A 25,043-nucleotide genomic window follows, 5' to 3' on the forward strand; every position below is an offset into this window, starting at 1 on the left:
GTTGAGGAGCACTGGTCCTGCAGACCTCTCTGCAGACACCCATAGCAATAGAGGATGTAGACAACATCCTGGGTTTCACCTCAGAAGAGTACCCTCCCCTTCAGGCTGTTTGTTTTGCCTTGGCTCTGAAATCTCCCAGAAAACTTACCTGATTCAGCCACTTCTGAAATAGGCACGCCCTGCTCTTGAGCCATGAAGCCCAGCACAGAGAAAATGGCAAAGCCAGCAATAAAGCTGGTGGCACTGTTCATGGAGCACAGCAGGAGGCAGTCCCTGCAGGAAGGAGACCAGAGAGAAATGGGTGTTTCCTGCTGCAGAATGGATCCACTTTAGGATCATGTCTGTGCTCAGCTTCCCTAGCTGGACAGCACTACCAAGAAACAGAAATGTTGTTCTAGAACCCCTAAGAGCAGAGCCAAGAGTTCAGGAGTTACAGGACTACACATGGCACAGTGGGGGAATGGGGCACAACCACACAGCACATCAGAATAAAAAAAAAACAACAAGAGTCCAGAGAATAGCAAAAACAACAGAGAAAATAAGGAAAACAGAAAATTTGAAGAGGAAAGAGGTTGCAAAAGGAAACACCGTCAAGAAAGGGGAGTATCTGAAAGCATGAGGACATACAGGTCCAGCAGGTCTAGTAAAATGAGGGTAATAGGATAATAAAAATCCTCACTGACAAGGGCAGTGTCTACACTGTCTTTATTAGCTATGCTCACATGGAGGCTGGGATGTGTTGTGTTACTTGTCCTGAAACTTCTGTGCCCTTTCTCCTTGTGGAAATTGGGCACCACTGTGAGCTGGCTGGGCTGGAAGCCCCACATCCCTGGATCCTGCCTGGGCAGCTGCCAGAGCTGACCCACAGCATCAGCTGCCATGGGACAGGCACTGTGGACACGTTTGGGACACCCAGAGGTAAGCTGCAGCACAAGGCACCTTAGGAACTAGAGGAAGGAGTCAGCACAGCATTTCATTGGTGCCTGAAATATTTTGGGAGAGCCAAGAGAAAGTATTAACTGCCCAACCTACAGCCATGGTAGCACCTACTGGAGAACAGGAGAGATGATTGTTGTGTCCCAAGCACAGTTCCATTTTACAATCTGTGCTGGGGCAATATGTGAAAGCACAGCAAAGTCCCTTCTTCTCAGGGCTCTGTAGAGGGTGTCAAAAATGGTCCTGATTGCTCCACTGAGCTCCATGTCAGGCCATGGATACAATAGACCTGTAATCCAAGGGCAAGGAGAAGGCCAGACAGACTTGATTAACCCCCTTGATAGGATCAAAAGGCCACTGGCAGTACATTACTCTGATGACAGTAAAGCACTGGAGACAGGAGGCCCCCATCAGCTTTGTACCACCTCCCCTGCCTAGCCAGTGATGGCAGAGCTGGCCATGTCACTCCTGCCCACTCACTCTGTCAAAATAGAGTGTGCTGTCTACACAGTGGCTGGAGACACTCTCCATTTTCATTCCTCCCCCTCCTCCAGCCTCTCATTTATTGCAGGAGAGCACTATTAAAGACATTTTCTGCACTCCTCTCTTCCCTCAGCCATCCTCCATCCCTGTGCTGAGTCCTCTGCACTCTGAGCATCTCATTAGTCACAGCAGCACGACCCAAGGTCTCCCCCAGGGACAGAGCCTGCCTCTGATGCAGCTCTGTGCTATCTGAGAAAATTTCCAGAAGGAAATGAGGAGTGCAGCTCTTCCTACCTGTAACAGTTGTTGGTGTATTTGTTGTAGCTGCCCAGAGCTGTCAGGCACCCCTCACAGATGGCATAAGAGAAGAGGATTTGAGTGCCTGCATCCATCCACACCTGGAACAAAGAAGGTCAGTGGTCTCCAGATGTGGCAACAAAATTAACAAATGGCTGTGCCCTGTCAACAATAACTCCTCCAGTCATGGAGAACAAACCCTGTGAGACAGAAAGGGGATCTACAGTGAATGGAGAATCTGGGATATCTATCTGGAAAAACTGAGCTATAGAACTGGAAACCCTTTAGGAAAAAACTCTAGAGGAGACCATATTTTCACACCCCATTTAAGGTGACACCATTTCTCCACCCCACACCTCTGCATTCAAGGTAGAGATGGCATCCCTGATAGCATGGCTCCTTCTGAAGCTCTCACTACATGTCTGTGGTCCCTACATGGCCCAGATGATTAATCTCCTTGCAGAGCCATTGGTGAGTCACCCCAAATGACAATGTGATCAACAATCTGTGTACTCCCTCCCCTGCTCCCAGACCTAGTTTTCCACCTCTCTGAGGCCACAGTGCACAGTGAAGGGGCAGAAAATTGCTGAGATGAGAGATTGCCGGCCAGTGGGGTGTCACACCCAAGTTACCCTTTGCTCTGGCCTTTCATGGGAAAAGCTGAGTGGGATTTCTCAGCACTGCTCCAGCCTTCTCCTCCCTGGAGAGCTGAGCTGCAACTCTGCTCTCACACAGTCCCAGGGAAAGCCCTGAGCTGGGAGTTGTAGGCAGGCAGGTAAACAGCCCACCTTTCTGATGCTCTCCAGGCTCCCCAGTCATTCTCTTTTTCCTCTAAGCAGCCCCCAGCTGCAAACATCCAGGCAGCTGGAATTTCATAGCCTTCAAAGAATCCCATCCCAGGCGCTGCAGCCTAAGTTCACCCTGATTTCCCACAGAGAGGCATGTACACAGGAGTCCCTCAGGCATGGACACACATCCCATGTGAACTAAAGCTCTACCTTCTGCCTCAGCTCAGCAGCAGGATCTCACTGAGGGTTTCCATGAGCTCCAGGGATTGGTGGAAGTGATTGACCCTTTGGCCAGCCCCTGCCCTAGGCAGGTGGGACCAGCCCCCAGGAGCAGTGCAGGGAACCCATCTGGTCACAGCCCACGTTACATGCATGCCTTTGGTCTCTTCTGCAAGCACAGGGACCTCTCATGTCCTGGGAGGGTCCTGATGGAGCCAAAGTGCTAACCAGGCCAGAAAAAAAATTAAAAGTGATAGATTATATAACCCCTCCCTTAATTATCTGCATTTAACAGCCAGAAAAACTCTCTGTTACATGCTAAATATTTTATATACTCTTCTGGTTTTGCTGAGCCCATGAGTGGAAATGACCTAATATGCCCACATGCTGCAGACCACAAGCAAAAAGAATGTGCTGTGTAAGGGAACCAGACCCTTCTCAGAAGTTTTAAGGATCCTGGTTGCCTGACTTGCTTTCATAGATGACAGCTAGATGCTCAGCTCCAGAGGCCAGGGCACTGAGAACATTCTTGTGGCCAGCATTTGCCTGACACCAGCCCTCACCTGTGGGTCTGCCAGCTTGGACATGTCTGGCTTCAGGTAGAAGATGATCCCCTCAGCAGCCCCTGGCAGCATCACCCCTCGGACCAGCAGGATGAGGAGCATCACATATGGGAAGGTGGCAGTGAAGTAAACGACCTGCAGAGCAGGGAAACAAGAGGAGAGAGGGTCAGCAGGGAGGGGCAGCATCACTTCAACTCATCTGCAGGCCCCTGCCCCAGCAAACCTCCCTGACTCTGCTGCTGGCTGTGGCTGCTGCTGCTAACACAGAAGAGGGGTGGGAAAGAAAGTAATCAAGGTTACATCTCACTGGTGATTTAGTTAATCTGCATTTTGTTCTTCATCCAAGACTCTGCCACTGGTTGCTCTGCTTTGTTTTCTCTTTCCAGCCAATATAATTTCCCTGCTGTGCAGCTGTTCCCTTCATCTTTTGAAAGCTGCTGAAGAAACCCAGATCTCTTCCCATCACTGAGCTTTAATGAGTTATTAAAATGGTCCTATGCACAGCAAGAGCTTTCCAAATTAAATACCAACTTTTGCTGGCCAATTTGAGACACCTATGAGGCATTTCTCATTTCCAGAAGGGCTCATGCGTCACTCTCATCTCTTTTATGCCTTTGAGCTCACAGGTAAAAAATGGGGGCAACTCAAAGCCTTTAAAGAAAATGCAGACCATTATTTTTGTAATACCTATTTTTACTTCTTTTTGTGTGTGATAGAAATAAATATTACAGTAGAATTAATCATCTCTAAACCATTTCTCTAATATAACATATTCTTTTTTTCTAGTTGCAAAATACTTGGGAGCAAGTTGCAACTTCCTAACATTTATTCATTACTAAAATTCATCCAAGCAGTGTGAAGGCTTGTTTACTCCATGGATTCATAGTGATAGGCCTGAAATTACATTTTTTTGTGCTTAGTGATAATTGGTCAAATAAGTCACACTACATGGTACTTTTGCTGTTCCCTGATTGAATGAGAATGACACTCCTTTAGGCACAAGTATTAAAATCTACCTTCAGAAATCAGTTTTAAAAAAACATTTATGCATAAGGAAAAGAAACATGGGGGGGGGAAGGCTTTTAAAAGAAAATGAGTCTTTATGGAGTTATTTGAAATTATTGTCCTGAGGTCACCATGGTTCCTTTAAATTTGAATTCCTTAAATCACAGAAGCAGAAACATAAGGATGTGGCAGGATTATGTGATTAGAGCAGCCTCTCAGGCAAACACAACCTCCTGTTTAATCTGGAGCTGTTGTACAAAGTTATGCACCTGCTCAGAATTCTTGGGTCTTTCCTAATGCTTGTCTTAGTATATTGCCAGCAAAGAAAAAGAGGGAGGCAGTTGAATTTTTTGACAGTGCCCCTGTAATACTCAAAATTACAGCCTGCAGAGAAGACAACTGGCCTGTTTGACCTGTAGTATATTTGGGAACAGAAAACTCCTCTTTTATTGTTGCACCATGTCCATAACACCTGGCTGGTAAACAGTCAATAGCCCTGTACCCTAAAAATTGTGATGGAAAAATCATCTGTAGTCTCAGGAAGACCATTATATTTACTATATGTAGTCACTGTTTTCTCTCACTTTCTGGTCTGGTTTTGCCAAACCAAGTCAGCTAAACCAGCCTGACTGAAATACTCTAGCTTTCTCCTTGTGCAGGTAAGTTATGCACACTGGGGAAGCAGTGTGCACAAGGAGAACCATGCAAAGAAAAACTCAGTGGAGAAGGCTGAGAGCTAAAGGGAACCTTGCATGACTTCATTATTCTTCCATGCAGATCACAAAACCTCTCAGACAAATTTCTTGTCAAGATGGCACTGTGGCATTCAAATTAGGGACAATCAGAGATTCAAGGTTTAAAATGCCATCATTTCTCATCCATCCCCTCTTCCCCATAAAGGTGGAGTCTGGATCTCCTTCCTTCAGAAATGGTGGACAAGTCTGCATCAGCAAGAACCAGTCATCAGCAAAATCTGGGAAAAATCTAGTCAGGGGAGCAAGCTGCTATGTCATTCTGCTGCAATGGGTGCCCAGTGCAGTTTTAAGTGAGCAGATAGGACTTAACACTGAAACACAGGTGTCAGGAAAGGGAACATTTGTGAAGAGTAGACAGTGATTTGAAGGAAGAAATCTGTTGCAGAAATTGGTTCCCTCCCTTTGCTATTGGGACACCCTGGACACCCACAAGACTAATTATTAACCATCAATCATCATTAATGATCCACCCATCTCATGGCAGCTCCAAGAAAGAGGTCCTGAGCAAATCAAGGCCATGGCAGTGTCACTAATACCCAGCCCAAGGCATCAAACACTCATTCACTCCAAAAGGAAAACCAGTCCATCTGCTCTGTCGGATAAACATCGGGAGAAAGCATTGGCTTCAGCCTCATTAGCAAAATGCAGAAAGTGAAGAACTGACCCAAAACCTGCAGATTTAGAAAGAGCATGAAAGAGAGAACAAGGACACTTGTCCCACCCCAAGTGTTTTCCAGGATAAAGAAGTAGGAGAGATTCATTATCTATTCTCTGAGCTGGTTACAGGCAGCAGCTTGTCTGTTTTGCTCAAGTGTTTAATAATTGCCAGGGATGGGAAGCCTGCCACGGCAGAGGATCTTGTTGAAAACACCCTCAAGCCACAGCAGGACAACACATTGGTGAGTGCATGATTCCCAAGGGCATTTGGGGAGAATCCACCAGCCACTGTGGGTATTTGCAAGTGAAAATGTGCCTCAAAACTGCCCTCAGTTCCCAATGCTTTCCCCATTCTCCCCTCCCTGACGGACCTACTAATTTATTCTTCCTCTTAGGTTTCAAACACAACTGGTGCACATCAGTATGGCCTCAACAGGATTTAAGCTTCACTTTGGTGCTGTGTCTTCTGCTTCTACTTCATGAAGAAGGAAAAGAGTTTGGGGAAGAAAAAGAAGATGGATACAAGGAGGCTTATGGACTGGGAGGATAATCCTCATTCCTACTTTGCCTGTGGACTTGACCCCTTTCCAGATGCAGAAGTAGCAGATGATCCAGGCCAGCAGGAGACACAGAGCCAGCTCCCAGCGCACAGTGCCCAGTTTGTGAATCCCATCCGTGAGCCTCAGCACGCGCTTCCTGCCGGCGTCCAGGGACAGGGAGAGAAGCATTAACACTGCACACCCCACTCAGGGTCCCCTACACACCTCTCCCATATTACCCCATCAGCCTATCTACAACACATCTGCCCAGGGCTCCACGCCATGCAAATCATCCCAGCTCTGCTCCACCGTGTCCTGTGGCTGACCCAAACCCTCCCACTCTCCAAACCCACGGTGCCATGCCCATCAGACCCCCACTACCCAAAATCAACACCTGTTCCCTATTTCTCCCTGAGCCTGGCAGCTCCCCAGCAGAGACACCTCAATCCAAAGCAGGCCACCAAAGCCACTATCAGCCCATGGCCACCATTCTTCCTCCCCTATGCTACAGGCACTCTATATGTAAGCATAAATTATCTTTAAGATTGCCATGCCCTTCCCTCAGCCTCCTTCCTTGGAGATTCACCATCAAGAAGGCAGGCAACACAAGAGCTCACCATTGCAACTCCTGCAGTTCCCAGCAGCCTAAGCCCAAACTTACAACTCCTCTGCACATTCTGCTCAAAACCACTTCCCTCAGTGTCCCCTTGCTCTCTCTACAGAAAACCCAAACAACTGTTTCAACCTCAGCTCTCACTAAATAGTATGTGCAAGGAGCAGGGCAGGAGAAGGGAACCAGCACTGTGCAGACTCTTTTTGCAACCATGGGCACATATCCTCTTCTATGTGCCCTATGGTGGCTGCAACAAAGGAAAGTCAACCCTTTCAAATGTACTTTAAGAGACAGAAACAGGGACAAAACCCAAACCCAACTGCTGAACCCCTCTTCTTTGTAAGACTTTCCTCTGTAGCATGTGGAGTGGTAGGGTGGCACCAGCAGTCATTTCAACCTCTCCAGGCTGCACTGATGACCCTATCTGGGACATTGTGTGGCCTGCTATAAGACCCCCTCACTCAGTATTTTAGTGCCTCCAGCCCCAAATTCCTGAAAATTCTCCACCTTCCTCAAATTATTCTCTGGCATCTCATGCATGTATCTCAGATCCCTGCTCTCCAGGAATGATCCTGAGCAGCCTGAGGGATCACTTCCCTTAGCAAGCAGGACTGGGTCAAAAGAATGTAAGAAGCAGTTTTCTCCCTTTTGTTTCACTGTGGAGGACTGTTCCACCTGCCGTGGCCTCTCATGCTTGCCTGCCAACCTGCAACACCCAGCACATGCACTCCTGCTTGCAGCAAGCCCTCTCCTGCTTTTGGTGGCTCTCTCAGTGGCCACACTCACCCAGGCAGCCCAGTGCCAGAAAGGGGAACACACCCTCAAGGTGCACACGAGCACCCCTGGGCAGGCACACAGTGAGCAGCCTTTGGGGTGTGCCCAGTCCTCACACCCCGGGCTCTGTGCCCATCTCCTCGGCAGCTCCTTGTGCTCCCCGTGTTGGATCTGGCATGTGGCACCTCACTTGCTCCTACAGACACAGAGCCCCCAGCCCAGGGAGTCCTGCAGCTGCAGCCTTTGGGTGAGAGGGAGCCTGAACAGAGGGAAAGCAATCACATACTCCCAAAACTCAATCATTGAGGAGGTGGCGTTCACTGGCAAGGTCCTGTTGTCCAGGCTGGATCTATTCAGAATGTCCACACAGAGATCTACCAAAAGAAGAGGAAGCTGATGAGGTGAGAAATTCTCTAGAGCTCCTCCAAGAGGGATATTCCTTCTCCTCTGGACCCTAACCCTCACAGATCCTTCATCTTGTGCTATAGAGCATCTCATTAAATGTCTCATTAAACTCTGGCTCTCCCCAGGTAGGAATCCCAATCCAGCAGTCACCAGAAGGGCTTCAGGGAGAGAAGAGGGGAAGGAGAAAACAATTCACTGCCAAATTGAAAACAGATGACTGAAAAATACAGATTATCAAGGGATAGTGACTATGAGTAGTCTAGATAGAAAATCTCATTCTCTTTCCACACATGCTTGTCCACACCATTCCCTGTCCACACATGCACACATCACCTTCATGTTCTCCTTTGCCATCCCCAACCATTACAAAGCATGAAATAACTAAAAACAGAGCAGATGCCACACATCCAATGCACCTCATCTTGCATTTTGCCAGCAAAAGCCAATCCAATAGAAAACCAAGGAAACCCAGCTGTTGCTGGGAGACTTCTCTCTGTTAAGAGAACATTTGTGGCTTTCCTTGCAAACAAATCCATTCTGGGGGAGCTGAAGGAATTGGATCATCTCCTTAAAAGGCTGGTTACTCCTGCTGGAATGAAAAGGCAGAGGGAGCTGTGAGTAAAAGGCCTACAGGGTAGAGAAATTTAACTAATTGCAGAAATTAATTATCTGACTCAAGAGAAAAAGGGAGGGAACCAAGCTGCTGCCAAGCAAAACCTGCTCAACATGTTAAAAAATTCCTGACAAGGACATTCATGAGAATTACCTCACATCCACCCCATCTTCCCAGGCTCAGCACAAGCAACTTGAGTAAAGTCAAAGCCAGGTCTTCTCTGCAGGGCAGAGTAAAGTGAAAAGCTGAGTGCACCGAGGAAACTGTTCAGGCACTGGCAGTGGCAGCAACTGTCCCAGTAACTCCGCAGAAACGGGGCAGAGTAAGGGAACTGTAAGATAAACTGTTGCACCAGAGATAATAAAAAGAGCCTGCCACATGATGAGTGCCCTAGATTGGCTTGCAAACTCTACCATCCACCTCTCCTGCTTGCCAGAAAATGCCTATTTTTTGGTGACATCACATGCCAGCTCATGAGAGCTTCTTATCCAAAAAAACCCCAAATATTTTCAACAAAACCTAAATAACTTCTGGGAATTGGAAAGAAGCTAGAAACTGCCCAAGAATAGGTGTACCTGAGTTCCAGGGGTTATTGCAGCTGGCCCATGGTAGCACTGAAGAGAAGGAGCTGAACAGGAAGAAGAGTGCCCAGGACAAGATGACAATGTAGTAGATATTCAGATATCCCACAATGACTTGGGTGGCATATCCAATTCCTGTGGAGAAAAGCAAAGGAGGTGAGAATGGGACTGGCAACCAACTCCCAACACATGAGGCTTAACACCAAATAAAGACACTGCTCATGCTGTGGTTAGAATGAGGCAACACCAACAACATGGCTCTCCAGAAAATAGTGCAAAACCTGCCTAAGGGAAAGAGGATGGCTTTTGTGACTGGGCACACAGACAGGAAACATTGTTGGTAACTCTAGACAGGTCTGTGGTGAAACAGCCAGAAAACCTTATGCTGATTTGGAAAAAAATTTCTGATGGCTACCATGCCACAGCATCATAATGCCTCCTCTTCAGAAAAATACAGCTCTAGCCTTTGAAGAAAAGAAATGCAGCTGAGTCTCTTACTTTTGGAAAGTGTCAGGCAAAAAAGTCTTACAGCTGATATTCACCATGCTCAGCTTTGGTCCTGGGTCCTGCTTGTGCCCATTGCTCACTGAGACCTCAGAACAGTAATCAGAGCAGAAAGGCCCAATTCATTTATTTAAAACTGGTTGTCAGTGTCCTTTGAGATACCCCTGCTGGTCCAGCTCCAGGCGTGTGCCAGAGCACAGGGGTCTCCAGTGCAGGAGGTACCAGACTCCCCATGGAGTTTCAAATAGCACTGCATGCCCATGCTCAACAAACTAACCAGGCTCCACTCTGCCTGAGCACAGCTTTCTCCATCTGCAAAACATGGTTAATAAGCTCTCCTCTGGACAGAAGAATTGAGGAAATTATATTCATTAATGTATTAATCCCATTAAACAACCTACCCCAGGGCCCCAGAAGTCCTGGCTCTTATGCCTGTGGTTTAACCTCATCCCCATCCCATCTCTGGGCTGTCAGACCCAGTGCACACAGTCTGATTCCCCCAGTTTGAAGGATTCCAGCCTGCAAATGCTGCCACAGCAGCCCTGGGCACGGGAGTGGGCAGGGAAAGTAGAATAAACCAGACAGATTTCTTCAATCTCTTCACCCCTCACTATTTGTCCTGAACTACACACAGGTGTTTGTACATTGATACTTCCATCCTCCTCCTCCAAGCTGGCCATCCTGCTTCTCCTCTCTCCCAGGTTCTGAGCTCCTCAAAGCAGAGACTGTGGTTCAGATGAAGCAGCACAGCCCCCAGGCAGCACCACACACCCTCACTCACATCGAGAGGGGTCAGGGAGCTGCCCCTGCACACACAGCAGGCAGCAGAAGGAATAACAAGGCTGGGAGAGAGAAGAAGGGAGGGAGAATAAGAGAGAAAGGAAAAAAAAAAAAAAAGAATAATAATATTTTTTAAAAAAAAGGACCTGAGTCACTGGTTGACAGAAAGTGTTGCCAGTAAATACTGTAATTTGACTGACCTTCAAAGAGGGGGCAGATCTTCCTCCAGGCTGTCACCCCTCCCTGGCTCGTGTACTGCCCCAGTGCCGTCTCCAGGAGAAACAGAGGGATCCCACAGGTGAAGAGGAAGATGAGGTAAGGGATGAGGAAGGCTCCTGCAGAGAGGGGTAAAATGCTGCCTCAGAAACCTCTTCAAAAACCTTACCCCTAAAATCTCTTGCCAGGTACCTGGGACCACAGCTGGAATCAGCTACATAAACATAAATATTTCAGTGAACTAAATGTGCAACCTCTGCTAAAGAAACAATCACCATAATTTCTCAGAAAAAAATACAAGGGTGGTCTGTCTTGTGCTACTGCTGCACTTCTGCATTTGGCATAGGCCAAAACCTAGAGGGGTAAGGAGTAGCCAGGCAAGGAGCTAAAAAAAGATAGTGCTGAAGAAGTTCTCCCTGCTTCATGCTCCTGACCTCATTCCAGCTTTCAGCAGGAAGGGGATGAACAAAATAAGTCCTTGTTTCACATAACTACATTTGTTCTGCCTTTCATGAGAGTCACAGCAAAACTCCCACTTGCCAGAGGATACAAACCTGGAGGCTGGTGACATTTCTTGGTAAGTAAAACATTTGCCAGGATATAAATTTACTCGAGACTTTTTTCACATCAAATTTGGAAAGCAGATTGCACCACAAAAATGGAAATAGGGGAGGAATATCTTTCCGGCATTTTCAAAATGAGGAAGTTTAACGTCTACCTTCAAAATCCATTTTTGCTAATATGTAGAGAAATGTCTAAAGAGAAATCAACCTGAAATCACCCTCAGATTAACGCTTGTCAGAATGGAAGAGGAAGGAGAAAAGAGCAAGGCTTTTTCCCAGAAACAATGACCAACATAAACTAAGCATAAGAAAAGACAAACAAAAATAACCAAAAACTTTAATGCCCTGAAAAAATGGCTTAGTGCTTTGTTCAGCTGTCTGAAATTTTTTTGCACCTTTTCAGTTATGTTGTCAAACCAAGTACAAGTACATTCACTGCTCTGCTCAAAACTGCTCCTGAGATCTCATTTTCACAGCTGACCTTCCTTCTGACACCTCACTCTCTTTCTCCACATCCTTAGTGTGGATTTTCACACTTCTGTTCCCCTCCAAACAAGATAAGGTGACTGCCTTCCTCGCTGAAACAACTGTGGCTATCTTGCCACTCCGTACAATAAAATTTAGTCAGGAACACCTCTCTTGCCAGGGCCTGGAGAGCACCTCAGTTGCTTGTAACCAAGACTAGGGTGCCTTTCTCAGCCACTGTCCCCCTGGCCCTCTCCTCCCCTGCCAGCACAGGCATTCACACTGACATTCCTTCCAGTGACTGTGAGCAACCAGGAACCCTTGCCCTTGTTTTTAAGCCAACAAAGTTACAATAACAAAGAACATCCACACTTCCCCTAAACACAGCTGTGTGTAGCTGCAGGAGACCTGGGGCCAGAGGGAAGGAGGCTGGTTCTCAGGGTCAGTCCAGGTTTACAGGGTAGGAAGTGAGAACTGCAGATCCTGGACTAGAGGCAGCTGCTGCTTTTGGTGTTGCAAGACATCTATGCCAAATCTGCAAGACAGCTTTATTATCCTGCACACAGATGAGCCTTTCAGCAGATTCCAGACCCTCTCCTCTGATACAATTTGTCCCAGAGGTTGACCCATTTTGGTCTCTGAGCAACAATGATTTTCTTGCACCTCTATTGTCATGTCTCTCTTAACTGTCCCACAGCAGTTACCAGCTGAAACTCTAGCTGTGATACCCTCCTCAATTTGCTGCCCTACTGCAGGAGCCTCAGCCTTGAGTGGGGCCTCAGAAACAGATCCTCTTTCCTTATGAGTCAATAATAAGTTCAGGATGCTGAGCAATTAGATCAAATTTGACAGTGCAGCAGTAGATAAGGTTGCAGTTGGTCTCTTTACAGAAATCTAGCACTATTTTTTCTATGGCATCTGTCTTCATGGCTGTATAACCATTTCAGTACATTCAGGTGGAGAAAGGCGACAGGACAGCAGTCTCAAATTTGGGGGGTAAGGGTGGGACAGGGATGAAGCATTTATAGATGGGAAATGCCTTTTTTTGCAATTTCAAGAACTTTTCCAATGATGAGAATGTCTTTGAGTGTCATGGAAATACATTGCCTTGTCCTATATGAGTCTTCTGGTTCCCTAGAGCCCTGGAGAGAGAAAAGCGTGTTCTACAGCAGTAGCATACTTTCTGCAAGGGAGCTGTGAGGGAAGGACACTCCCATCCTAACCTTTCCCAAGCCTGGCCTCCTTGCCCTCTGAATCACAGCCTTAGCTATTCCAGAGCAGTCTAATTAAAATGTTATTCAATAGATATTTAAAGTGAACAAAAGTAGCCTTTTCACTTACACTAATTAGCATACAAATTGCAAGGACTGCTGAACCGGGTACCACAGGCACAAACTATGCAAAGATATCATCTGAGCTCAGGGAGAAATTTTCCATGCAAAACCCATGACTCCTCTCTGAAAGCATCACTGCAGAATGGGCTGCTCAATCAGATGCACCTCCACTGTTTCCTAACCTGTGCCCATCTGACTTGCTCTTGGGTGCCTCCCATCAAAATATTGGAGAAGGACACTGGAGGATCTGCTAAAAATCATCCCAGGTTCAAGAAAAACTCAATTCCATTTTCTGTAACCATTTCTTACCCTGGCCCTCATCGGTTTTGAGGATGTATTTCCTTGTCTCTTGTTTAATTTGGATAAACTCCAGCAACAGCAGAGAGGACAAGAATTTGGAAGCCCTGGGGAAAATTACAGTGGAACCACTCACCTATTGGTGAAAGCTCCTGGCACCTTGGAAAAGAAAGGCCTCTGGGGCATGGTCTGCAGAGAAAAGAAGCTCAAAGAAGGGGGGTGGGGTGTGAAGCAAATCCCAGACCATTAATTCAGGGTGTTTTTAGAGAACAAGAACAAAAGAGAAGTTATTGCTGGATTTGACATGTAATTTGCTATTCCTCCTTTTCTTTTATAAAGTTAGATTTTTATTCACTGAGAAAAGTTAGTGACAGTCAATTATTCCCTTACGTTTCATTTTATTGTTATGAGAAAGTTTTACTTTTAACCATGTAATGATCTTATTGCAGTGTTACTACAAGAGAAAAGGAGAGCCATGCAAAGAAACAAAAGGGAAGGTGAATGAACCTTTTTTGGGGATGAATGTTTCTAATAGTTGTTTGATCATTGTGAGAATTGCTCCAGGGAAAGAGGCAGAAATCTCCTTCTAGGGACTATCAGGCCTTGGCTAGGATACCAGCACTGTCTAAGCCTCTCCTCCTCTGTAACAAAGGATGGATTTGACACCAGGAGTAGGAAAAGGGAATATGTAGGAGGAGGTTGGTGTTGGCTTTCCGGCCACTCACAGCATCTGATATTTTCTAAAGACCAATAATTTCTTGAGATGCCCAACAGCCCTAAGTTGTTACTGGGGTTCAATTTTTCAGGAGTACAGATTTGAGAATGCAGCTTTAAGGAAGAGTACCCATTGAGGAGCTGGATTCACCCCTGAATTTTTATTCCTCCTGGTTTTAGCAGGAACTAACTTGTTGAAGGAGTGAATAAGGGAATACCTTAGGGAGTACATAGGAGAATTGGGTGCAGGCATATACATGTCTCTCATCATAGCTACAGACCTAGAACAACTCACGTGTGCTGTGCACTCACCACCACCGTTCTTGTAGCAGAGGTATGGGAACCTCCACACGTTACCCAGGCCAATGATCTCCCCAGCCACAGACAGCACAAACTCCATTTTGTTCTTCCAGTGGCCTCTCTCTTCCATTTCCTCCACTCTTATCTCTTCGGGAGATGCGGTGGCCCCATTGCGTTCTCCTTCCTTGGATATGGCTCTTGTCATGGCTCTGTGGGACAGAAGAGAAGGAGAGCATGGGATGTAGGGAGCTGCTGCAGGACATGCTTGTGGGAAGAGGAGTGAGGGGACCAGACACCACAATAAGATGTGGTTCCAGTATCAATATGTAAATTTAGGTACATCTGACTGGTGGCATTACTGAGCAGAAGCTGGCCTTTCCAGAAGTGATTTGCTTTAGCAAGGGATACGCATCCCCTTGTTGAGATTAGGAAAACAGACTGGAAACAAGTCTCTCTAAAGCAGCAGCATCTCTGCTTCCATTCCCACCAGCTGGGGCTGCAAAGAAATCAGGGTTTTGCTCTCTTGTAGCAACTTGCTAATTCATTATGCTGGTGGTTCAATAAGTGTTTTAATAGCACATCTCTCATTCCTTCTGTGCCACCTAAAGGAACATCCCCATCTTCAGGGAGCAACAGAGACAGCAATCTGCATCACCCACAACACTCAACATTTCCACTGCCCCTGGATCTGCTCTGGACTATTTAAACTTGCTCTCTCCCTTGGCTCTGGAGGCAGCTCAGGCCAAGGACCTCTCCCAGTCAGCAGCTCAGTGGTGAGCAGAACTTCATCGCCTTTGATGTCATTTACCCTACAGGACCACCAAATCCTCTTTTGACCCTTTGCACCAGGACGGTGCACCAGGAGCATGATGCCAAACTATTCCCTCCCTCCTTGTGCCTTGTGTCTCTCCAACCATGTCCCTCTGGACAAACACCAGGTATGAGCCATCTCATGGTGAGGAGGGACTGCCAGGGAACCTGACCTAACTGCAAATAAGAGCAAGTGTAAACCCTGACATCTAACTGTCCCAAACAGCTATGGCACTTGTTTGGGTACAGTTTTCAATGAGGCAAGGAGGAAGCAAGAGCAGGAGCTGGTGGGCCATGCTCACACTTATCCACACAAGACAGCATCATTATCAGTGTCTCAGCTCTGTAAAGGAAATAATTTCCTAAATGCTAACCCTCTGGATATATCAGGCCCTGGGGCAAAGAATGATGCTTGTGTATGAAAAGACAACTTCTAATGAATGTTCACAGCAGAACAAGTAGTTCTTTGACACAGCCATGTTTCCTGCCTGTTTTTCAAGTAATGAAAGGAAATCAGATCTCACAGTGTAACACACCAATTGCTCTCTAAATGCCCTAGGCAACAACAGGCTTTGTTCCCCCATCTGCTCTCCTGAAGGGCTCATCCTATTTGCTTTGCTACCAGCAGCAGATTTCCATGGATGCTGAATGGAGAACTGAGTCTCATGTGAGACACCAACCAGTGTAAGAGGAGCTGCAACAAGATCAGGGGGACATAAACCATAGAGGAGAGCAGTCAAGGGCTGGTGAAGATCATCCTCCAGGCTTTTCAAAAACAAGGCAGAGAGATCTTGGTCCCTGTTAAATTTGAGAGGTTTTGAGAACTATTGCCAGTAATAGCTTATATATGGGTAGTACTGCAGTGGGCACTAGTTTTGGTGCAAATGCAGATGCACGAGGGCACTGAGGAAGCAAGCTCTGTTTTATCTCCAGCCCTTGTCCTTTATGGTCCATATGCTGGAAAGCAACTATTTGCTGGTATGGCTTGCACTGATCCAAACCACCAAGGGCTACAACACCTGTGGATCTACCTGAGAGTGGGAAGGTGAATCAGCCCTCTGACAGGCTCCTAACAAACCTCTAACCCCACATTTAAAGAAGGTGGTGGAGCCCAGGAATCAAGGCACACACCCTAAATGCTGGCTTGCAGCTGCAGCTCCCCAGCAGTCCCAGATTTTCCCCCTTCACTTATCCCTTCTGCTGGGTAGGATTGGGAGATGGAATCACCAGGTCCTCCTGCCAGCCATTTCTCAGCTTCTGGAGCCCAGGCAGGGCTCTTCTCCCCCATGCCTGCCTGCAGCAAGGCCTGCTAGCTGGCTAATCAGTTTATTCCAATGCTGCAGCAGAGCCTCCTCGTCTCAGAGGAGCAGAGCTCCACGCACTGTCAAATGTGAGAGAAAAAGCAACACGTACTTAATGAAACATGTTTGATCTGTCACGGTCCTTGGCACATTCCCATTTGCTGCAGTCCAGGGCACATTATCAAGTGCAGGATGTTTAAGTCTGGGTTTGTGAGGATGTCCCAGGAAGCTGACAGGACAAGCCTAGCTAATTCTTTGGTTTTATTCTTTTAATGTAAGGTGGATCCAAGAGCCAGCCTATTTCTACTAATATTTGTGGGTTTATTTCATTTTTGTGAGACCTGTTTCACACATAAGTGCAGAGGAAGGTCACAATCAGAGAATCACCTCCTCTCACCTAGCCCTGGCAAGGGAATGTATGAGTGCCAGCCACAGCCCCAACCCTGTCACCAACCTCCAGCTCAGGGACACTTGGATCAGGACTTTTTATCTGTCCTCTGACTCCTGAATAGGCCAACATGAAGGACAGAATTTGGGATGCTGCAATGAGGAGGAACACAGCTGGGAGAAACACAGAGCAGCAGGGGAGACACAGCACTTGTGCCTTCATTTTCATATTTTAAGAAGGGGGAAAGCACCCTGGCTATGAAATCAAATCTTTTCAAGTGGGAACAGATGGTGGATTAAACTGGTGCCTAAAGTTCTGGCTCTTCATGGCATGAAATACAACTTCTCCTTTCCCAGACTAAGCCATGCACATTACACATCCCCACTACTTCCCTCTCTGCTTCATCTACTGTTTCTATGAGAGAGCCTATTCATACACCTCCTGGCTCTTTTCCCAAACATTTAATCCTACTGTGCCCCTGCTCTATATGTTCTTAGGCCAGATGGGGACTCAAATAACTTCTTGTTTCCAGCTAGGAACAATTTGGTTCTCCCACAGCAGTCACAGCCACCTACTGGGTTACATCCTCCCCAACAGGCAAACATTTTCCTCTTCCTTTGGTTGCTCCCTCCCTAATACATGAGTTTGGAGTAAAGACTGTGCCCCTCACTGCTTGCCTGCACTTTTTCTGCTGCTCCTTCACCAAAGTTTGGAGAAAAATCCTATGATTAGTTCATTCCCAGCCTCTTTTTTCCTCTGCCACAAAGTTTTCCCAACTGCTAAAATGCCATCTTGATGCAATCCACAGAGTCTATCCTGCCCCTGGAGCTTCTCCCCACCACCACCTTCCCTCCTCAGCTCCCTCTGACCCCCCATCTCTTGTAGAGGTGCTCTGCTGTATTTCCAGCCCTCAGCACTTGGAGGAGATGGGGTTTTTTTGCCCTTCACAGAAATGACCTGTAGTCTGTCATCTTCCCACAGAGAGCAGTGATCTCCCTCTATGCAGCTGCATAGGAAATGGTACAGTATTTGCTACTGGGTTTGGTAAATGGAGATGGCCACAATTTTTTTCCCCAAAAGATTTATGGCTGGGAAAACAAGAATACACCTGGATTCCTTCAGGACTGAGAGAAGAGACTGACTAGAAAGAGAGAAGGCAGCATGCAGGCAGCTATAGACCCAGAGCAACAAGTTCCATTCTTGAACATTTGAATGAAGCAACAGTCTCCCCTTGGTCACAAATTTTGGACTGTGTTTGTCCCACATCTACCACCATGGGATCCACAAAAGGCAAGGAAAACCAAAGACATCTCTGAAGCACTGTGGTCACTCAGCAGTTGCCCATGATGTGCTGAACACACAATGCAGATATGCAGGAGAACAGGCTTTGCTTGGAAACAAGATGCCACTGAAGGGGAGAGGCGGTAATAAGAAAAAGAGGAGAAAAAAAAGCATCATTTGAAGCAAAATACAGTGCTATCCTCAGCCTTTCTCGGGGTAAAAAAGGGCTTTTTCAAAGTTCCTCAGGTGAGACAAAGAACAAGAGCGAGACAAGATGAGAGAGAAGCCACCTGGAGTTTTGGCACCAGAGGAAGAAGCCAATAGCAATTCTCTTAAAGCTTTTATTTCTGCAAACTTACTGCCTGTTCCTGACTGCTATCAAACAAGAGTTCCTACTGCTGGGAAGTTAACATCCTCCATTTGACCTATTTTGCTGTTTTATCATAAGGCAAATGAGATGAGGACAATCTCCAGAAGGAATAGTGAAACAGAGGGAACAGCAGACAGAAATGTCTCTAAAAAGCAGCTGATAACATTTATGAGAGGAATCACAGTGCTAAAGCTCCCTTGGACACTCGAAGGCACTGCCTGAACCGCAGAATCACAGGTGACAACGCAGACAGCTGCAGTGCATTTATATTTCTTGGTTTCATTTTGAAACAAGCAGCAACCAAGCACATAAACTGCAATTTAAGATGGGAAGGGAGGAATCAGGAAGCAAGACGACCGGGCTGTGTTACAAAAGGAGGAGCAGGAGGACACACAAAATTCTCGGGTTGCGCAACCGGAGCCAGCAGTTAGTCAGCAGCTGAAAGCCTGCGCTGCATTCTGATGGCAGGGGGCGGGGGCGGGAGCAGAGACAGAAAATCAGGGCTCAGCACGGAGCAGCAGCGCCGAGGTGCAGCTCAAGGAGCCAGCCCGGGTCAATTAGTGCATGGGGGCTGCTGCTGGGATCGGTCATATCTGCAAGATGGACAAGAAAATATTAGCAGTGGAAGCAAAGTGCTTTCCAGCCAATCTGAGAGCAGCTACACGAGCAGAGACAGCTGTTTCCAAATCAGAATGCTGCTGGAGAATGGCTCACTCCAGCTGCATAGCAGAGAAAAGCAAGGAAAGATGTACAAAGAGAAAAACTGATCAACTCCAGGACAGCAGTTGAAATTAAAATGCCTTTCATTTCAAGCAATTGAAAGTTAGTTGGCTTCTTTACACTTTCTAATTAACTTCCAGGTTCTGTGGGCTGCAGGGTATTCTCAAAGCATCTGTTCAGCAACGTTCATGAGGCACAGGAGACTGTTCCAAGAATCAGATCCTACCTATGTTTTCTCCAGTGTGAAATAAGAGCAATGCTTGTGCAGTGAGTTTGCTACTTACTGACACCAGAAAGAATGAGATGAGGAACTGTGAGTTCCTCATGAGTGAGCTCACTGATGCCATGGACATCTGCAATACAAGATGCAAGGATTATAGAGCATCACCCTTCAGAGCACACACCCCAGTGCAGGAGGGTGCAAAATGGGTCCTGCTCTGACTTCTGCTGCTGGACAGGAGACCCTCCGAAGCCTCTAACAGTGGCTGGACTTTTCTGAGGATCAGTGCAAATCTCTTGCTAAAAGCAAGGTAGGCTGTTATTCCCAGAGCCAGATGAGTCTCTGTTGGTGCCCATGGATCACAATCCCTGCTCTGGGCTACAGAGACACAGAGGTGGTTTCTTTCTCTAGCCTAGAAAAAAAATCAAGACTAACAGATGAAGTCCATAAATGGTGTCTAAATAGGACTAGAAACCAGGCTTTGTACCAAACCAGACAATCTCATGACCTCCACTCAGGCTACATGCAGTGCAACACAGCAGGAGGGCCAGCCACAGCAGGATCCATTCTTCTTACAGAGCACCAGCAATAGGGCTGGTACAGCCACAGAGCCAGCCAGGCCCCAGTGGAGCCCCCAGAGCCACCTACCCCATGGCTGGGGCTGTCAGACCAAAGTCCTGGGGCTGCATTGGGCTGGCTCAGAGCCCTTGTGTGCAGCCAAAGCATGTGGTCAGCACGGCTCCTGTCACTGGCTGGAGAGCAGAGCAGGTGAATGGCACACAGGGTGACAGCCACGCTGCTCCAGCACTCACTCTGCAAACAGGTCCCTGCATAACGGGGCAGCGACCTGGGGTGCAGCCCAGGGGTGCTCCAAGGGACAAGACAGAGCCTGCAGGGTGCCTGCAGGGCTCCCACCTCTCTGGGGCAGCAATTCCATGGAGCACGATGCCAGCCAGCAGCCCTGGGCATGTCAGATGAAGAGATGGAGGCTGCCAGCCCCAGCCCTGCTTGGCCAGCTGCTGCCATCCCTGCAGCTGGGGGTGAGGGCTGAGGGAAGAGTGGGAAGTGAAGTTGCTGGAGCAGGAGAGCAGAGGAGCCAGCACTGCAGGCCGAGGTCCAGAGGTGGGAGAGCAGCACAGGGAATTTTTGCATCACACTGGTATCTAAGCTCCTCCAGGTAGGCACACCCTGCCTGACCTCCCAAAAGCACAGCCTGGGGACACTTGCTGTCAGTGATGAGAAACAGGAAACACAGGGGAAGAGCACTCAAGCAAGACACTTCCAAAAGCCAGGGTAAGCTGAGGGATAACACATTGTCTCATGCTTCCCAGCAGGGAGGTGAGGGGAGCCAACAGTGTGTGTGGCACAGCCTGGTCCCTCAGCACAGACATGTGTGTGGCCAGCACAGAGCAGGGCCACAGGGCTCCCTGCCATGATTGCCCCCACACTGTGCTCCCTGCTCAGCCCTGCACAAGCCCAGCACCCTGTGTCAGACCCTGGGCAGACTCAGCCAACTCCAGGTGGTGCTCAGGACAACTCACATCAGGTGAAACCAGCACAGGCACAGGTGCATGGAGACCACGACTCCAGCAGTGCCTAAGTGTCTTCCAGCAGTTCCTGCCATAATTGCCATGACTGCATCCCACCTACACCCTCCAAGGGGCCTGGTAGCTGCTCTCCAGCCTGGGGCACCCAAACTTTGCTCTAGCCTGCCCAGGACCACAGCCAGGTAGAGAAACAGCACAGGCTCTTTAGCCTGCTCTCTGCAAGGAGCACATCTGCAACCAGGAATCCAGAAAAGTTGGGCTGCTGCAGAGCTGCAAAGGTCAGGTCCAAGGTTCAGCCTCTCGTATCACCAGCTGTCAAAGAGGAAAAACTAGGGCAATGGTATTTCCACTGGCATGAGATGAAAGCCCTGATTAGTAGTGATTACTTTAAAAGCACTGTTGATTTAAGAAGACACAGATCAGGTGTTATGAAACCCTCATGTGTTCTGCCTGCATTTGTTCACAAATATGCCCACAGATCCCAAGAGTTTAGCACATGCAGAAACTGTGCTGTCTCCCTGCCTCAGCCCTACAGGAACAAATTTGATAAAAACACTGGGGCCAGAAGAACAAGAAGTGCACTCCCAGGCTCATCTTTAAAAACTGCAGCTCCCAAGTCAATGCACTGGGGTCAGCACCTCTGCAGGGCAGCACAGGAGGAGAGGACTCATGCTGGCAGTGGCTGAAATGCCTACAGCCCACTCCAATCCCAGTGCCTTGGCTCCTGTACCTATTATCAACCAGCCAGCTCTGCCCTTCATCCCTGCCCCTGTCTCGCTCACTGTTGTCTCTGTTCTCAATATTTCTGCTGTCTGAGTACTTATCCATCACTCTCTCCCTTTTTCTCTGTTGCCACAACCTTCAGGATCAATTACCCATCCTTCAGGCATCTCTTTGCTCTCAGCTTCCTGGTGCCCCCTGTGCAGCATCTCAGCCTGTCCTTTCTTTTTCCAAAGGAACCATTGAAAGAAAAACCTCTTCCCGGGGTTGATCCGAATCGATTATTTCCTCCTTATTGTCCATCTCACTCTTGCTTTACTGAACCTTGGGAAGATTTTGCCCTTGCAGATGTGCTGGCCCGCTCTCCAGAGCACAGCAAGCAGCTGGCTGTGGGAGGACGGAGCCATGGCACTCCCAGGGTGACACAAACACCCAGCCAAGATCCGCTCAACGAGCAAACGCCCAACTCACCCGAGCCCAGCGCAGGTCTCCCCCAGGCAAGCCCCTCCCGTCCCACTGCAGTCCAGGCAGGGAATCCACTGACTGCCAACCAGATACAGCAAGAGTTAAGGCAGAGACTACCCTCTCTCCTCCTCCTGTCCCACCCCTTCCAGCAGCTCCCCCCACCAAATTATCACCCAGCTCGTGCGTGGGTGGTGGGACGTAGGGAAGGGAGGTGCATCAGGGCAGAACTTTCTCCCCTGTTCCCTTACAACATGCACCTCTCCAAACCTTGAACTGTGGCCCTGACAAGAAAGCAAGATGAGAAAGCAGCCACAGGCAGGCAGGGTGAAGGCCCAGAGTTTGTAAATATCAACTACAGCAGTCAGAGAGTAACTCCATGTCCTCTTGACCTCTGCAGGGCAGGAACTCTCCCTTGGCAGACCCCACAGCATGGCCCAGGCTGGCTGCCACATATTCCCACTGCTCTAGGGCTCCACCACTTTAGTGGGATAGGGGCATCCCTCAATGTCATCCTACAGAATGAATCTCCACAGAGCATTACATTTAACCTTCTGTGGCCAAGCTCAAGTCTCACCAACACCATCAGGCAGGTGGAGCAAAAGGCAGAGCGTGGGTGAAGAAGGAGCATTTGCTCTGGGGTCATGCAGACCCCTCCATGCCTGTGCCATATGCTGAGAATACAAACACAGCTCAGGAACAGAGCTCTGTCAGCAAGGAGAGGCAACTGCTGGAGTCTTTACAGTGTCTGGGTGCTCACTAGAAGTGAGCAATCCCTCTGTGGTTTTGCCCTGGCAGCTTTCTTTGGGTCCATCTCAGCTTTGACGCACTTCTCATGACCAACACCAGTAGCAGGCATTCCAGTTACACCGTTTTTCTCAAGATACTTCAGCTCAGCTCTTCCCTTTTTTTAATGGTTCTGTTTAATGCTATCACTCTTTTGTGTTTTGCTTTGTCTGCTTATGTGCCTGCCAAATTCCTATTGATCTTTTCATGCTCCCATGTGGTCAAACCAGAGCAGCATGCAGGAGGGAACGTGGGACATATCCAGCACATGCCAGGCTTTGCACTCACCAGAGGAGCATTTCTCAGCCCCTCAGTGGGAAGCTTACAGGAGCTGACAAAAGTCCTCAATGCCAGTGTGGGGAAGAAGTAGATTTACCTGCCTGCACACTCTCTATAGAGGTCGTTTATAATGGTGTCTCCAGAAAATCCTCCACAGGTGCTAGAAGGCAGTGAATCAGATCCCATTAGAGCATGCTGGATTGCCCTGGGGACAAATGAGGCTGGAGAGATCAGGGGAATCAACCCTGGACTGAGGGAGATCCTAAGGATAAACCACTGAGGCCAGTTCTGGAGGCAGTAAGGGAAATCATCTCCATTTACTTGGGGCTTTTTTTGGGATTAAACTTTCCAAGTATGCCATTTTCGAAGCTCTTGGCTATCACCTCCCCCACAGGCTGGTTGAGTGGATTGGTCCCATACCCAAAGAAATACAGGCTGATTCTTTCCTTGTGAGATCTGGCATCGATATCAGACAGGACAGGCTCCATATTCTGCCTTTTTGGGGCCATCTCCAAAGTCCTGAAAGACTGCAAGGTGAAGGAGCATGTGCTGGCTCTGCATTGCCTCTGACCCTACTCGTGGAGGACAGTGTCACTGCCTGTCCTGTCACAGAGGACTGGCATGACCCAGCACAACTGCGGAAAAGGTGCAATAGAGGTTATCCACATATGAAAAGGGGATTAAGATAAGCCTAGGTAAGCAGAGCTGACCTAAAAACTTGATTTATCTATACCGAAGCGTTTCACAGGAACATGGCAGGGGTTTTGCAAAGCTGTAGATGGGAAATGACCTGTGACATTAAGGTAAAACAAGAAGAAAGCCAACCTAAATGAAAACTTTATCCAGCAACGTGTGAAAGTCATTCTCTAGGAGGGGAAAAAAGGGCTATTTCTGTTTGCCAGCCTGGAGGTACTAGAAGTTACACTCAGACTTCAGAACTTCCCACCAGGCAATAATTCACAGGGTTTTTTAATCCTGCTAAGGGTAGGGACACATTTATCTCACCACACCAGCTTCCATGTGAGTGATTTCACTGGTGTGATGACCCAGACTGAAAAGCAAAAATCACGTTCTGAGCAGCTCAGCTGGGGGGGTACAAACCGTGCTCAGACCCATCCCAGGAGAGAGCAAAGAAAGGGATGATGCACTCCCTGACCATCAGCTGCCACCTTTGCTGGCAGAGCCAGCCCTGAGCAGGAGCTGTGTAGGTAGAACAGGTTTGCTAAAGGATGTGACAACCTGACTGCAGGTCACCCCACAATGAGGGCTCCTCCTCCATAAGTGTGGGTGAGGTTGCTCTAAAACACTCATCCCCACAAGAGAAGCACTGCTTGCAATAAATGCTGGCAATGTCCAAAGCACCCCTTCCCCAGGCAGCATGATCCCTCCCAGCCCTGGGAGCCCCTGTTAAGAGCAGGTCACACACCAGCAGCACTCAGATCTCCACAGCTCTCCCATGGCCCATCCCAAGCCCCATCACTGCACCCAAGGGAGCACAGGAGAACTGGGAAAGCACTGCTGTCCAACCACACAGAGGGGCTCACTCCCCCTGCATTTGCCAGCTCAGAGCCAGCTGCACGGGTTTCCATCCCCTCTCACAAACAGACGAGGAAAACTCTCTTTTGAAAGGACCAGGCTCAGGGCAGCTGGAGACCAGGACTCAGCCTTCGACCTGCAGGATGGCTGATCCCAACCTCAGATCTGCCCTGCACCTCCTCCAAGGTGTCCTCCTCCCCGCCCTGCTCACCACCTGCCAGC

At 48.2% G+C, this 25,043-nt stretch overlaps 1 protein-coding gene across 2 annotated transcripts in view; it reads right to left on the reverse strand.

Moving 5' to 3' along the window:
- LOC132073862 (sodium- and chloride-dependent betaine transporter-like) overlaps window positions 1-22,258 on the reverse strand; it is a 37,475-nt gene extending 15,217 nt beyond the window's left edge. Inside the window, exons 1-9 of one of the 2 annotated variants that reach the window (XM_059473140.1) lie at window positions 22,230-22,258; window positions 14,414-14,610; window positions 10,713-10,847; window positions 9,223-9,363; window positions 7,916-8,003; window positions 6,267-6,399; window positions 3,287-3,421; window positions 1,714-1,817; window positions 149-273 (exon numbers count right to left, since the gene is read on the reverse strand). In XM_059473140.1, the coding sequence (XP_059329123.1) occupies window positions 149-273; window positions 1,714-1,817; window positions 3,287-3,421; window positions 6,267-6,399; window positions 7,916-8,003; window positions 9,223-9,363; window positions 10,713-10,847; window positions 14,414-14,606 (1,054 nt within the window). In that variant the 5' untranslated portion in view covers window positions 14,607-14,610; window positions 22,230-22,258. Of the gene's footprint in view, window positions 1-148; window positions 274-1,713; window positions 1,818-3,286; window positions 3,422-6,266; window positions 6,400-7,915; window positions 8,004-9,222; window positions 9,364-10,712; window positions 10,848-14,413; window positions 14,611-20,139; window positions 20,181-22,229 lie in introns of those variants that run through there. The other variant, XM_059473139.1, reaches the window with a different exon arrangement.
- Between the last annotated feature and the right edge of the window lie 2,785 nt (window positions 22,259-25,043).

Source organism: Ammospiza nelsoni, chromosome 5 (assembly GCF_027579445.1).
Source record: "Ammospiza nelsoni isolate bAmmNel1 chromosome 5, bAmmNel1.pri, whole genome shotgun sequence".
Lineage (NCBI taxonomy): Eukaryota > Metazoa > Chordata > Aves > Passeriformes > Passerellidae > Ammospiza > Ammospiza nelsoni.